This window comes from Chaetura pelagica, unplaced genomic scaffold, assembly GCF_000747805.2.
Source record: "Chaetura pelagica isolate M959 unplaced genomic scaffold, ChaPel_1.0 scaffold93, whole genome shotgun sequence".
Taxonomy (NCBI): Eukaryota; Metazoa; Chordata; class Aves; order Apodiformes; family Apodidae; genus Chaetura; species Chaetura pelagica.
The window spans coordinates 340,658-355,957 of record NW_009952800.1 but is presented as its reverse complement, the minus strand read 5'-3'; the positions used below and the strand labels follow the sequence as shown (position 1 = coordinate 355,957).

The 15,300-nt window shown below is 51.5% G+C and overlaps 1 protein-coding gene across 1 annotated transcript in view; it reads left to right on the top strand.

Annotated features, from left to right (window-relative positions):
• The window catches only part of GNAO1 (guanine nucleotide binding protein (G protein), alpha activating activity polypeptide O), a 65,873-nt gene that overhangs the window by 1,954 nt on the left and 48,619 nt on the right, over positions 1–15,300 (top strand). The window contains exon 2 of the mRNA XM_009994901.1: positions 7,488–7,629. Coding sequence (XP_009993203.1) covers positions 7,488–7,629 — 142 coding nt within the window. The remainder of the gene's footprint in view (positions 1–7,487; positions 7,630–15,300) is intronic.

Genomic DNA, 15,300 nt, shown 5'->3' with positions numbered 1-15,300 from the left:
GTTGGGTGGGTTTTGGTACCTCCTCTTTGGGATGGGACCCTTCCCATCTCTGCTCAGTATTTACACTTCCTAACGGGGAGGCAGGGAGGGAAATACCCTTGCTTTTAAGTGTGGAGCAAACAGATTGAAAGAGAATAAACACTCTGCTGCACCCTGGACGTGATTATTTACTGTTGATAAGTGACAGACACCAGTGCTGATGTCTCAAAAGAAGGCAAGGCTGAGCAAATCCAGCCAGGGGCTGGTGCTGCCCCGAGAGGGACACGCTCGTCCTTTGAGATGGAACCACGTGAGGTGGAAGATGAAGGATCCTGCAGCTCCTCCCTGAGAATAAGTGTTACCCACTCTGAGCCTCGTTGTGCAGAGAGGCAAGCACAGAAGTTTCAGCCACCCAAGTGACAGCTTTGCTCTGCCAGGGACCAGTGGCCACCAGTGCCCAGGGGAGTCCCAGCCCTGCCCTGCTCCCGAGCACTGGTGGCAGCACAAAGGAGCTCCTCGTGTTTTGGGAGCTGCTGCTTCTTGAGAAGACACTGAGGACATGACCCCCTGTGCTGGCTGGTGCAGGGACACTGGTACAGACACTGAGAAGCTCACCAGGAGCAAACAATGTGTGCTTGCAGCCCAGAAAGCCATCTGTGTCCTGGGCTGCATCAGGAGAAGCGTGGCCAGCAGGGCAAGGGAGGGGGTTCATGAGACCCTACCTGGAGAACTGTGCCCAGTTTTGGAGACCCAACATAGGAAGGGCATGGAGAGTCCAGAGGAGGACATGGAGAGAGGGCTGGAGCAGCTCTGCTCTGGAGCCAGGCTGGGAGAGTTGGAGTGTTCAGCCTGGAGAAGAGAAGGCTCCAGGGAGACCTTAGAGCACCTTCCAGTGTCTGAAGGGGCTCCAGGAAAGCTGGGGAGGGACTTGGGACAAGGGCAGGGAGGGAGAGGACAAGGGGGAAGGGATTAAAACTGGAAGAGGGAGATTGAGGTGAGACATGAGGAGGAAATTGTTTGGTGTGAGGGTGGTGAGAGCCTGGCCCAGGTTGCCCAGGGAAGCTGTGGCTGCCCCATCCCTGGCAGTGTTGAAGGGCAGGTGGGATGGGGCTTGGAGCAGCCTGGGCTGGTGGGAGGTGTCCCTGCCCATGCAGGGGGTTGGAACTAGATGATCTTGAAGGTTCCTTCCAACCCAGACCATTCCATGATTCTACGTTAGGCACAAATTCAGCACCTTAGAAAAACACAAATGCTTCTCTTCCCTGCCCATGAACCTTTTGCAGTTGATTTGAACAAGCTCAGCCACTCCAGGGCTATGGATCTTGGCAGCATTTCAGTTGCCTGATGGATTTGCTTGTTTCTTAACACAAACCAGCTGCTTCATTAGAATAACCTCTTTGCATGCAAGGAATACTTGAGTGGTAGGAATTCAGTTGTGAGTGACCCAAAGGTATTTCCTCCAGGAAGGATTTTTTCCCCCAGCTGGGGAGTCAATCACAGGGCTCCATCAGTATTTCTTGGCCTGGTGTTAAAAAATCCAGGTTGGAAAAAATAATAAAATGACCCTTTGGAACGTGAGCTCCATTTGCAGTTTTTAGATGCCCCTGCCTGAAGAAGCAGTTTTGCTTTTCAAAACCAACCCCCCCCCCAAAAAAAAAAACCCAACCCCAAAGGACACCGGGCGTGTGGGCAAACGGTCCTCACCTCCAGGAATTCCTGGTGGGAATGGGATGTACAACGTGTCCTTCCAGAGCAGCCAGAGGGGAAGAAGAATGTGAGTTTGGAGAGGGCTGAGCTGTGCCTTTGCAGCCTCTGAAACACAAGGTCATGGGCATCTGCCTTCATTTAGTTTAACATAATCCAGGAGTTTTTAATCGCATTTCAGGCTATTAAATGAGTGAGAAGAGAATCACTGGAATTTAGCTTCATAACTCCCCTGTAAACAAACTTTTTCACCTCATCTCCAGATAAAAATAAATGTTTAAGTAGCTGAGTCGCTCTAACAGAGGATTTTCCATCAAAAATTGATCAACTCCTTCCCCACATATTAAAGTCAGATTTTTTTTTTGCATTATTTTTCCCAATTTGCAAACCAAGTTTGCAGAGTTTCCTTCAAAACAAGTGTGGTTTGTGGGGTTTTCTCTCTGTTCAGCCTCTACCAGAATAACCTGCTTGATTCTGGTATGAAACCTTCAATATTCTATTTTGAAAGAAAAAAAGGGGGGGAAAGGGAGAAAAGAAAATGAATCAGAAAAGTTTGCTGAGCAAAAATCAGGTTTGTAGGTGTGTCCATTCCAACATCCTCCCTGGAAAATCCACCTTGGATCAGTCTGTACCCTAAACAAACACATCTATACTCATGGCTGGGGCACAAGGCTCTGTACAAAAGCTGTGCAATGACCTTGAAGTACCTTAATTTGCCCAGATGAAGGTGAGGAGGGAGGACTGGACCATTCGTTTGCTTGCAAAACACTTGGGGTGTCATAATCTCCTGGTGATTTCTTGCCTGGTTTTATTCAAGCAAAACACTGTAATTTGAGGGATGTGCATTGATAGGGGAAAACTTCATCCAGCTGGAAAGGTCTTGCTGATTGAGAGGAAATCACCTCAGGGAAAACAGAAACAGTATGGGATTTATTTGCTCTGGAAGGTGGTTGGCAGTCTCTGTGTGTCTGTTCCAGACAGTTTGAAGCCACACAAACGTAGCAGGAAACATTTCAGAGGGCTTTGAGGTCTTGGAGTGATGGCAAAGCACAGGAGAGGAGAACCTGCGTGCAAAGCTGGGTTGGAAGATGCTGAGCTCTGGAAGGAAGAGGGGACACAGGGTGCCCACAGCAGGCTGTGCTGCTGAGCACTGTCAGCTTTCTCCCTTTGGCACAAGAAGGGCAAGTTGGGCAAGATTCAGTGTCTCCAGACCAGCCACGTTTAAGGAACTTCTTCCTACATACTTAGAGGCTGTGCTGGCGCCATCTCAGACACACAGACACTTCTTGAGAGCTCTTGGAGGGCAGGTGAGTTAGCAGAAGACAGGGGAAAAAATGTAAACATGGAGTCTAAATATAGAGGGAGAGAAGAGGAGGAAGAATTACAGACCAGTCAACTCCTAGAAGCTTTCAAGAGAGCTGAGCTATCAATCAAACCATCTGCAAGCACCTAAGGAGATAAAAAGGGAGATGAGTGACATCCAGCCTGGGGGATACAAAAGTGTTAGACTCACCTCTGGTTTCTCAGCAGATGTAGGAGGGGAACAGTTGGTGCCATCTCTGGATTTTGGGGAAGGTTTGATACAGCCCCTCTTGACTTTCAGATAGTGACCTGGAAAAACAGTCCAGGTAAAACTGCTTCAGATCTCACAGAGCAATGGATGAGCAGCCCAGAGCAGTTACCAGTGGCTCCTGGTCAGAGCAGAGGACTCTTGACCAGGACTCTGCAGGGATCTGGGCTGTTTGCTTCTGTTCTTTAATCCATGAAAATACATCATTCCACCTGTCAGTGACATGGAGCTGGGAGAGGTAGCTCAACACATCAGGGGATGAGCTTAAAATGATCTTACAAGGTTAGAGCAGTGAGGGCTGAGGGTGGTCAGTGCCTCTAGGAGGAGGAGGACCCATCAGGAAGAGCCATCCAAGTTACTAAACCTGGCTGAGGTGGGAAGGGCTGGAAGGGAAGGGCTAGAGTGGCTTGTCTGGGACTGAAACAGGGAGGGGAGAAACTCTGGACAACTCTTTTCCCCCAGGAGTGACCTAGGGAAAGGGGCTGCTGGCTTGGAGCAGCCCAGGCTGAGATGCAGCCCCAGCAGGCAGGAGCTGCCGGGTGCTCCATTTCCCAGCCCTGAGCTCAGAGCGTGGCAGCAGGGACACAGGCTGCTGGGATCTTCAGCTTTGCCTTTCTAACACCTCCCTTGTGCAGGAGAGAGGCTGAAGGCACCTAAGTGCCTTGCTGAAGGGGAGCCAAAGGGAGCTGCCCCACACAACACCCCCCTGCTTCCAGGGGTTTCATTTCCTCTGTAGTGAAGAAATAATTGCCCAGGCACTGGGCACTTCTTCAAGGTGAATGACTTGCTGGGGGGTGGCAGAAGATCTGATCTGCAGTGGGGCCGTTTTCCTCAGCAGTCCCCTGGCTTTTATTGCCTTGCTAAAACCAGTGATGACAAGCTGGGGCTTTGCTGTCAGCAGCTGCAGGACAGGGAGTCCCCACGAGCAGGGACATGGGACAGTCAGGTTGCTTCCCTTGCCTCTCACCATTCCGCTCCAAGCAGGGCCTTTCATTAGTCACTTGGTGAACGAAATGGCTTTTTAATTGCTCATAATTCCTTTTTCAAATTGCAGCATTGCCTTCCCCCATCCACAGCCCCCGGGGGATCCTTGTAAATCCCTTCCCTCCAGTGTGGCCAAGAGGAACGTGCAGGCAGCAGCTCCCTTCCTGGTCCAGATACAGGAATAAATACAAGCCAATGAGACAACAGAGGATTCACCTTTTTAGTGCTGAAAACCCTCTCCTCCCATTCATTTCCAGGTTGCTTAAGGAGTTCCCACTCTTGCCATGCTGCTCACTTCTGTTAGTTCCTGCACCCCGGGTGGTTTTCATGGTCACAGGATCCAAACCCCAGTGTGTCCTGCAGCACACACCTGGCTCGAGCTACTCCCCATAACAATACAGCTCCCAAGGGTGCTGCTGGAGCTTTAGGTGTCCTCTGGGCAGTAAAGCACAACAGCAGGCATGAACATTTCCAAGGGTCCATGGGAAAAGCAGCCACCAGCTTGCAGCCAAGGCAAGCAGGAGGAGAAAGGTTTGCTAAAAGCATGTAGGACACTAAACCAGTTCACAGTGTCCTAGCAGGCTTGGGAACAGCACTAGTCAATGGGGATTTGCTCACTCAAATACTAGGCAATGTGCTAACTGCATGATTGATGAATCCTTGGGTACTTCCTACAGCAAAACTTCATTCCTGGCATCCCCAGTGCTGCTTTCAGTGCCCGTGGCTGCCTTCCCAGGGAGCTTGCACAGAGGAACAATCAGGGTGGTTTTTTCCCCTCCGTGCACTTTCCTGCCCCCTTTAGAGGTGCTGCTTTTATGCCTGTGCTTTGAGTAGCAGCAGCATGTTGCCCAGCCAGCAGGGTGTTCACTGAGGGATCCCAGAGCCACTCTCCATCACTTCCTTCTGCCCCTTCAGCACAAGGAGCTGCCTGGCTTGGAAGAGTTAGACACACTGAGGACTGAGAAGTGAAAATGTCAGGCACCAGCCTCCCAGCACAAGGCCAGAGATGGTTTCAGCTCTGAAGAAGATCAGAACTCACCTCTTTCCTTGCCCATACCAGGTCCTTAGCTGATGCCTGTCAGTGCAAGGCAGGAACATCCTGAGCCCCTCTCCCATCTCCACCAGCATGGCCAGTGGCTGGACCAGACAAACCAGCTGCAGCCTTTTGCAGCCTTCACACTGCCCCATGTGCCTGTCCTCTTCTTACCCTTTCTTAGCCCCCTCTTATGTTTCCTTCTCTTAGTTGCCCCAACAACCAACATTTAGTCTCTCCTGCCCCAAAATCCAACCCCAAGCCAAGCACTCATGGAATGAATTCTCTCTGGTGATACTTTTGCCAACAGCCTGCCTGCCATGGGACCTCTGCTCTGCCCAGCTCCTTGCTGCAGGCTCCCAGCAAGGAGGAACTGGTGCTGTACAGTCCCTCCTGAATACCACCAGGATTGATGCAGATCCTTGTGCTTTGTGCCAGCTGTAGCTCTTCAGGTTTGGCTGCAACTTGGGACAAAAAACCCACATTTCCCAGCAGTTCAGCAACTTGTCTGAGTAGCAGCAAATGACCCGTGAGACCCAGCACCAACACATGGCTCTGCTGGGCCCCTCCCTCCCCATCACTCCAATGCTGCTGTTCCAAACCTCAGCACAAACACTGGATTCACACAAGATGAAAGTGCAAGATCATTTGCTGCCCATAACCAAAACCCCAACTAGCCCTAGAAGAATTTTTGGCCAGTTGGCAAGTCTGGATTGACTGAGTCAGAAAGGTTTTCATCCACCCCTGCTCTTCTCAGCCCAGGTTAGGTAAACCAGCAGCCAGCACTGTTCCTGGAGCTGGGATACCCAAGCAGGGAAATGAAAACATTCCCTGGACACCAATTAATTTGAACTTCTGCCTGTTTTGGGCTGTCTTTGCTTGTAGTCCTATTTTTCCAGGACTCAGAGGGTGTGGGAGCAGCTCCTCCCAGGAGCTCCGTGTTCAGCCATGGTTGTGGTGGGGAGAGCCAAGAGTTGGTGGCCTGTGTCAGAAAACCTTTCTGTGAGCTTCACATCAAGGGAAGCAGATCAGTGTCTGTGTCAGCATGTTTCTAACAGCCTTGTTCCTCCATGTAGTCATCTGTTAATAACACGGGGCTGGCATCCTGCCCTGTTGTTCTCCAGGCCATCCCAGCACTGGATCCATTGCAAGTTCACTATGATCCCTGCTAACTTCCCTCTCCCCAGAGGGGATGCCAGCTCTGCTCAGGGCCTTGGCTGCTGTGTCTCTGGTTTAGATAAGGGAAGCAAAAATGCTGTCAAAGAGACGTGGTTCTAGTTTTTATCAGAGACCAGGTCTGTTCCTGAAGGACTCTCTGTTGTCCAGTGAGAGGATGAGCTGAGCAGATCCTCCTCTCTGCCAGTGTTTAAGAGACAGGATCATAACTTATGTCTTCACTGGGAAGAATTCTTGTCAAAACACAATCAGCTCTGCAAATCTGTCCTAGCTGGTTTCTGGACACACCTGGGCTTCATCCATGAGCTACTTGGAGTTAAAAGAAAATCCAGAAGTCAGTCTTCTGACCTGAGCAGGGGACTGCAAGAACTCGCTCCATCCAGCAGTTCCTTCTGCAGAGTTGAATAGAGACTAACCCACAGAACATCCAGCCTGCAGAGCTGATGGGCTGTGGGTCTCAGAAGAACTTCTAGCACTGCCTTTAAAGGAGGTGGGAAGGGTTGTGAGGAGTTTTTAGTGCTACACAACTAAGTCACTTCCCCTGCCCTTGCCTGTGTCCCCACGCACACAGGGGTAGGTCCACTCTGGTTTCTTTTGTAAGGCATTCCAGCTGTTATTCTGAAAAGGACTAGACAAAACCAGGGGTTTCTACCACTTGTTGCAGTGGTTGAGATCTGATCTGATGGTCACTGGAAGCATTGAACACCCTTCCATTGACCCTGACAGGAATGATGCTGGAACCCTCCATGCGGTGACCAGGCTCTCCAGGCTCCTGGATCTGGGCTTCAGCTGGGAGGGAGGTACCATGTGCACCAACCCTGCAGAAAAAGGGAGAGCAGAAAGGATGCTGATTCCCTGGGCTCAGACACACTAGTGGTGCACACCCATGAGTGTTTAAAAGGAAATGCTGACTGACTGAAGTGAACCGAGCGAGCAGATGTGCTCGTGGAAAGAGCAGAGCTGGTCCCTTGAGCATCTCCCCCATTGAAATCACATCCTCAAGAGGTGGTGTTTTTTTTTGTCCTTTGCATTTTTCTGCAGGATCATCCATGAGGATGGCTTCTCTGGAGAAGACGTGAAGCAGTACAAGCCAGTGGTCTACAGCAACACCATACAGTCCCTGGCAGCTATTGTCCGTGCCATGGACACCTTGGGCATCGAGTACGGGGACAAGGAGCGACGGGTAAGTGCAGGTCACCCCTGCCTGGGTACAGAGAGCTCAGCACCTGCAGCCTCCAGGGCACAGAGGTACTGACAGGCTTGGGGCAACAAGGGGAACATGTCTCCTGGCTGGTGGGTGTGTGTTTGTGTGTGTATGTGCTGGATGCACAGGCTGCAAGGGGAGACCTCCCGGGGAGGAGTCGCGCTGCTGTTCCAGTCCCTTCCACCAACCTACTGCTGCAGGAGAGCTTGTGGGATTCTCTTGACTTCTGTGGGGGCTTTTTACCCACAGATCCCCTATGCAAGTGTACCCAGAGAGCAATTTCTCTTGCAAACAAGAGGGTGTATCTCTTGGGTGAGGTTCCTAAGGGCAGGGTGTGGGGCAGCAGCATTGGCAGGGGCATTATCAGAATAACTGGTGTCTAGCAGCCTCCTCCTGCCACACACCTAGGCCAGCCTGGCCTTTTACAGTTGCTGCTCTGTTGTTCCTTTGACCAGCTCTCTATTTTTAAAACAGTGGCTGCACTGTGAGGTGTCCCTGCCAGCCTCTTGCCTTTCCTTTTGGGCATTTCGGGCTCAGGCCAAGCCCACACAGAGCAGCTCAGGGAGCCCTGGAGGAGTCAAGACCACCCCTTTTGCAAACTGCCACCCCAGGGAAAGTAAAACGACTTGGTTTCCCTGGAAAGAAAAGAATTTCAGATGAAAGACCTGGTAGAGATGAAGGCCTATATATGCCACTGAGTTTGTCAGGACTATTTTTAGGTAGCTCTCAAATGACAGATGCACAACATACCCCAGCTCCTTATCTGAGGGCTGATAGTGAAAGCACTCACCAGAAAGGATGCCAAAATCCTGCTGGGGTGGCAAGGTATGAAGAGGTGCCTTATTTCCCCCCAGTCACAAAGGGGTATTTGGATTTCTTAGCATCCGGGGTATTTTTCCCACAGGAATCCTGGAGACACTTCCATCCCAAAGGTAGAGATGATACCATAATGGAGCTCTTGTGAGCTTGCTGGGAACTGGTGCTGATGGCTTTCCAAGTGAACACATTCATCTGGTGATTACTCAGTGACTCAGCTCTCAGCAAGGCAGCGTCTCTTGTCTCAGCTAAAAAACCTATGCCCAGGAAAGCAGAAACAAATCATTCTCCACGTCTGATAAATAGGCTGTGGCAGACAGCTTTAAACTGTAATTTTGATTTTGGTTTTATATTTCATGCCTGAAGCCCTCATTCCAGGAGGGAAACTCAGTGTTGCTTTCGTGCCAGGCCTGGCAAAGTGCAGGGTGTGGAGGGGGGGGAAGAAGCTGTTATCAGGACTGCCAGGAATGAGAGATGGAGCACTGGGCTGCACAAAATGTCACCTCTGGTCATATTCCTATGGAAAAGATGCCAAATGTTCCTAGGATCATATGATAACTCAGGCTGGAAAGGAGCTCAGGAGGTGTCAGCTCTGAGCTCAAACCAGGTTGCTCAGGCCTTTAGCCAGTTGGGTCTGAGATCCTCCAAGGCTAGAGACTGCACAGCCTCTCTAGGCAGCCTGGTCCACTGCTTTACTCTCTTGGTAGAATCCTGGAATCTTTTTCTAATCATGAAAAAAGACCTTCAAGATCATCCAGTCCAACTGTTAACCAAACACTGCCAAGGCCACCACTGCCCCATGTCCCTCAGCACCACATCTGCACAGCTTTTCAATACCTCCAGGGCTGGTGACTCCCTGGGCAGCCTGGACCAGGGCCTGACAACCCTTCCAGTGAAGAAATTTTTCCTAATATCCAATCTAGACCTCCCCTGGTGCAACCTGAGGCCATTTCCTCTTGTCCCATCAAGATGAAATGATCCAGGTTCCTCCTTGTTGCTGAGCATGAACCCACTCCTGTTCCCATTTATGCCTGATGGGATCCCAAGTGACACCTTGCAAAGTGAGATGTTCTCCCCAACCTTGTTTCCCCTGAGGTATGTAGTTAGTCCTGCCTTAAGTGTCCAGACAACCCTGCACCAAACCCCTGCAAGAGGTTGGGAGGCTGATCCAGAGTATCTTCTCCCATTGTAGATGGGAGCAGTATCCATCCAGCAGCACACAGAGGGGAAAAAAACCAAGTCTCTCAGGCCATGGTCTTCCACTTGCTCCTTTCCCTTAGTCAAATTCGACAGAAAGTAGCTGCTCCTTGTAGGAAATAGTATTTATTTAAGGCTTCCAAAGAAGCACGTGGCTTCTCCTCTCCTGCTTTTGTTATGAATGCACAGTTGCTCTAAAGAGAGGCCATTCAAGGGGTGATTTGTGGAGCATTATGCTCCATGGTTCATCCCTTTGCAAGCCAAGCTTTTCTATTTTGAAAGCCATTCCTTAGCCAAGGGTTTCCTGTGCAAATTTTGTAGGGGAGGATTTTCCCCTGCTCATCCCTTAAGCCCCCAAGAGAATAAAGCTGGGGCAGGGGAGCTGGGGCTGCTCTCAGCCTGATTCAGCAGCAAGGAAGGAAGTGGCACATGCCCAGGACAGGTTTTCCCCAGGAATTTCTTGGCTGTTACAGCTTCTCCCACTCCCAGCTTCATGGGAGTTACATCTTCCCCTCTATCCCTTCCAAAGGGCAACCTGGTAATGTTGAGAGCAAAAAAAAACCAAAAAACCCAAACCAAACCTCCCCTACTTAATAAAGGTGAATGAGATGACTTGTGCTTTTGATATTGAGGGGAAATAACCAAATTCTCTCTCACTGTTCTCATTTTTCCCCTGCCCATGAGTTTACCTTCAGTATTTAGTCTAACACAAGTGAAAGGCTGGAAGAAGAGTCCAGACTAAATCCTTTCTTGTCAGCCAAGGTGAGATCAACATAGGAAATACGAGCTGGAAGACAAAATAAATCACAAAAAAGCAGATGCTCCAGGTCTCACTGACCCTCTCTGCTGCTGAGGACCTGTCCCCAGGTTAAGGACAGAACAGTCTGGGTGTAGGATTTCACCTCTGTATGTGCTCCTTGCTCAGGGAGCTGCTTGTCTGGTCACGGGTCGTGGCCTGGGGCCTTGCTCCCTATCCCTCAGCACATCCTGCCAGCCCATGGCACGTCAGCCAGCCCAGAAGGTCACTCTGAAACTCCAGAAAAGCTGTGCAAGGGCAAAGTCACAAACCCTCTCCTCCCTGCAGGTGGGCAGGTGAGAAAGGAGCAGTCGGTGAGGAGCCCAGAGCAGCATCTCTGGGGGCTCCTCATCTCCTGGGCCAGCCCTGCCCTCAGGCTGGACCCCCAGAGCAAGGGGCTACTTGAAGAGGGGCAGAGGGTGGTCTCACCTGGCTACTGGAGCTGGGCCCGAGGGCACAACTCAGTCCTTCCCTTTAGAATCAGATGAACAGGCAGGAGAGAGGCTCTAACATGCAGCCTCTGGATGAAGTGCTCCTCTAAGGTGCAAATTATTAGTTCAGCAAGCTCCTCACTGCTTCCCTCCCAGTGTGCCCAGGCAGAGCAAATGGGAAATGGGGATTCAGAGCCAGGGATCTAGAAGGCATCACAAGTGTCTGATGAAGCAGGAAGGGCAGGGAAGTGATGGATTTTCATCTCTCTGTTTGGGAGAGCTAGTTCCAAAGTCTGGCTTAAGAAATCCCAACCAGGAGTGTCAAGTGTCTTCCTCAGTGGGTCAATGGTGACCTCAGAAGGTGCTTGGGAATGCAGCACCCACAGTCCCACCCGGGCAAAAAGCCAGAGCTGCAGCCAGGGTTGGGGGTCTGGGGGTGGTCACCAGCTTGGAGTGGTCCCAGGCTGCAGCCTGCCCAGGAAAGGACACCCCCCCTGGGCAGGGTGGTGTGAAAACAGTTGTAGACCTGTTTGTCCTTCAGCACAAACCAGACAGAAACAGGCTGAAACGGTTCAGAAATTGCCCAAGAGAGAATCCCAGGAGCAGGCGTGGCTGTCACCAGATCCAAGTGGCTTGAGGTGACAAGGGTCACAGGTTGGGGTCTGGAGGTGGCAGGAGGGGCCCTTCCCATTGAGCTTTTCTCCCAGTGGGAGGCTGAAAATGCCTCTGCTTTCAGCTCTGAAAGGGAAAATGAAGCAGCAGCTGAAGTCTTCACGTTTTTTCAGCAGGGATTTTTATCCCTTTCTCAGGCTTTGTGGCAAAGTGTGTCTGTGATGATCTGCTCTGCAGTGGGGGGGTCTGGAACTGGGAGCTGAACAAAGGGGTGCGTGGGACATCTGCACATACTGGCTGGTATTATTGAGATAAAAGGTGGTCTGGGGGGTGGACACAGGATTCCTGGGGGATCCTGCAGTGAGGATAAGGCCAGCCCTTGCTGCTCTGCTCTTGTGAGGGCTGGGGGCTTCCCCACAGTGCAGCGTGACCTCGGGCTGCTTTGCAGGGGAGGGGAGTGGAGTGGGATGAAGGGGATAAGGGGAGGATTAGCCACCCCAGTTTTGGCTGCTGGTGGCACTTGTCTGGCTGCCCAGCTGCAGCTGAAGTCTGCTCCCAGCCCCAGTGTGCATGGAGCCATGCCTGCTGTGCTGGCTTCATCACTGCAGCAGGTATTTCAGCCTGCCCTTTGCCAAGGGGTAAAGATCTCCCACTCCTTTCTATTCAGACCAAAGGCATCTTCCTCCCTCACCTCCCTCTCCCTCCCTCCACCAGGTGCAGTTCAGTGACCAGCATTCATCTTTCTGAGCAGTGGAGACACATAAAAGGCAGGGCACTTCTCCAGAGGTGGGAAACATAAACCAGAAAGGAGAGCACTTGTTATTTCCCCAGCCTGCCTAGTTGCCAGGGAGATGGTTGGCTCCTTCAAGGAAGGCTTGTTGCTGCTGCCTGAGGTGGCCAATGTCTTGGGAATCACTGCTGCAAAATAAGGCTGGAGAAGAAAGAGGGGCTCAGCAGAGAACAAGGGAAATCCCAGAGTAAGCTCTCTCTGCACAGTGCAGGGGGTGGGACCCACCAGCCTCCCTGCTTTCATTCTGGAGTCTCTCAAACCCAAAGCTCCGTCTTCCACAACCCACTAATAAACTTTCCTCCTTTGGCACTTTCCAATCCCTTGAGTCCCTGGAAGTACAAAATCTTTCCCTGGCTTATAGCAGAAAACCTGCATGACTCTGCTCTACCTCTTCAGGAGGGTCAAACTCCAAGAGATCCCAGCCAAGTCAGCTGAGAGCCACGGTCAGACCTGGGAGACCTTGCTCTGCTGCTGCAGCAACTCTGTGCTCCTGCAAAGATGAGGTTGTGGTCATCAAGGCAGTGACAATGATCTTCATCTAGCAAAAAAGACCAGCCCAGAACCAGTGTCTGGTTTGCTGTAGTCATGGCTACTACTGAAGGCAGCTTTTAGAAGGGAGACTAAAGGAGCTTGTGGCCTGGCTACGTGATGTGTTCCTAAACTCATCTGCTCTCACAGAATTTGGCCTAGAGGAGCCATCCAGATAAATAAGCAGGTTGTGAGGTTGTGAGGTTGTAGAGTTGTACTTCAGTTTGTGACTCTGTCCTCCTCCCCAGCAGAAAAGCAGGGATTCCTTTAGGGCTCCAAGTGATCTTAGCTCTGGCACCACTCGGATCGCAGCTATTTCTAGGGCAGTAGTGGTGATGAACGAGGCAGAAGCCCAGGCTGCTGCAGACACGTACCAGTGCTTGTGGGCAGGAAGAAAGCCTGAGTTTGTGAAGGAGGGAGATGATACCAGCCCTGAGGAAAAAGGGGGAGGAACCAGGACTCAAATAGAAACAGCCTAGAAAATGTACCAGCAGTGGGAACAGCCGAGTGCTCTAGGCGAGCGCGGCCACCACTGCGCCCGGAGGCAGCATCAGCCAACCTGGCTTCCAGCAGGACACCATCCACCCCTGACAGCTCCAAAAACCTGAAGCTTCCCCGAGGTGGCCCGATGCACCCACTTTTAGTTCCAGTTCCTAAGGAGTGGGAAAAAAGGCTGCCTGAAAAGGAGCCAAAAGGAGGCAGGGGGGAGTGGGCGGCCGTCGCGTAGCAGGTTGGGAACACGTGTCCTGGGGAAGCTGCTCTCTGGAAGGTGCCACCTTGCTAAGCATTTCGTGTGCCAGGATGATGTTTTTTCCTGTTGGTCCTGCTGCAGGGTGGTAGGGATGGTGTTGCCACGGCAACGCTCGAATCCTCTCTCTCAAGCAAACACTTATCACTGCTTTTTTGGGTCCTCTGGGACTGGTGGTGAGCGGGGATGGGCTGGGACACAAGTTCACCTGGTCTTCCAGTCAGAAACCTGCTCCTGAGAAATACATCTATAGGATAAAAAAAAAAAAAAAAGATAAAATAAATCCTTTTGCTGCCCTTCAGCATCATTTCTTGGCGAGCCAGATGAGAAGGAGTGATGCAGTCACACCTCAGGGCTGTTTCTCTGGTGAGAACTTGGCATCAGCCAGGCGCTGTAGGTTGGTGACACTTGCTGCCCATGCCACCTTCCCAGTGCTGAGACCAGCTTTGTAGCTAACCATCCTACAAAACACTGCCCAGAACAGAAGCCACCAGTGGAAATTAACCTTTTAATTCTCTTTTGAAGGAAAATAGAGGAGGGAAGGAGGTATCTCAGGGGGTTGGTTGGTAGGAGCAGGACCGCAGTCGTCTTGCTCCAGCTCCGAGCTCCAGATTGGATCTGGTCACATCTTGCACTACCTAAAGAGGGCTTTAAAGAAGATGGTGCCTGAGAGACACAGTGAGAGGACAAGGCAGAGGTCACTGGTGCCAGGAAAGGGAATTCCATAGCACTTTGCCTTTTCTCCCTGTCAGGAGAGATCAGGACAACCCACCCAGCCCTTTGGGCATTAGAGATGTGGAGGGGCAAGAGAGGCCTGAGGACATTTGTGTGTGGGAGGATCAGTGAGAAGAGGAAAAACCCAAAGATAATGTATAAGTGATGAGTATTGCCTTTCTCCTCAGCTAAGTCCCAGGAGAAAAGCTGGTCAGGTCGTTTCTCCTGGCTTTGTTTGCTCCCTGGCTGGTGGAGGCCACAACCTCTCCAGGTGCAAGTTCCTCTTCAGAGCTCCTTTGGGTTTGTTTTGTCTTCTTTTCTCTGGTGCCTCTGCTCTCAGCTGCCATTTCAGGCTTGATTTCTGAGTAATGAACAACACTAAGTCCTCCAAAGGACCCTTGAAAGGGTCCCCACCACCCTCAACATCCCTGTTCCCCCTGTGCCACGGGGAGGTTGGTCCTTGCTCTCCTGAGAGGGGGATGTATTTTTCCTCCACAAGCCCTGTGTGTTTGATACTGGGGTTGGTTTGGCTTTGGTTTGGTTTTTTTGGATGCTTCAGGGAGTATTTTTAGCTTGAAAAGAAGAAAAAAAAAAAAGAAGGGAACCCTGTTCCCTTGGAAGAACCTTCCCCTGGGGGTTTTGTTATCCCAGTGCAGCCACAGTTCAGGCTGCCAGGGAGGGGGGGGTGAGAGGGGAGCACTGGGCACACAGGGGAGGGGGAATCACCCACCAGGCTGTGACAATGAGTGGTGAATTCATGAGAGGTGGGTGCTGCTGGCCCTGCCCACAACAGACCTGTGGAAGGTGGCTTCTCCAGGAGCCCCTGGAAAGCACCAGGACAACAGGACAAGGCAAAAGATGAGGTGTTTAGAAATATTTGGCAGAAGAGCACGGCTGGACCAGAGCCCTGAGGAGGTGAAAACCTCCCTGCTGCCCACAGAGGGGCTTCCTGGCAGCTCCTGGAGCCAGGGTGGGATGCAGGGCAGGCAAGGGCCAGCTCCATAGCTCCATCAACTCG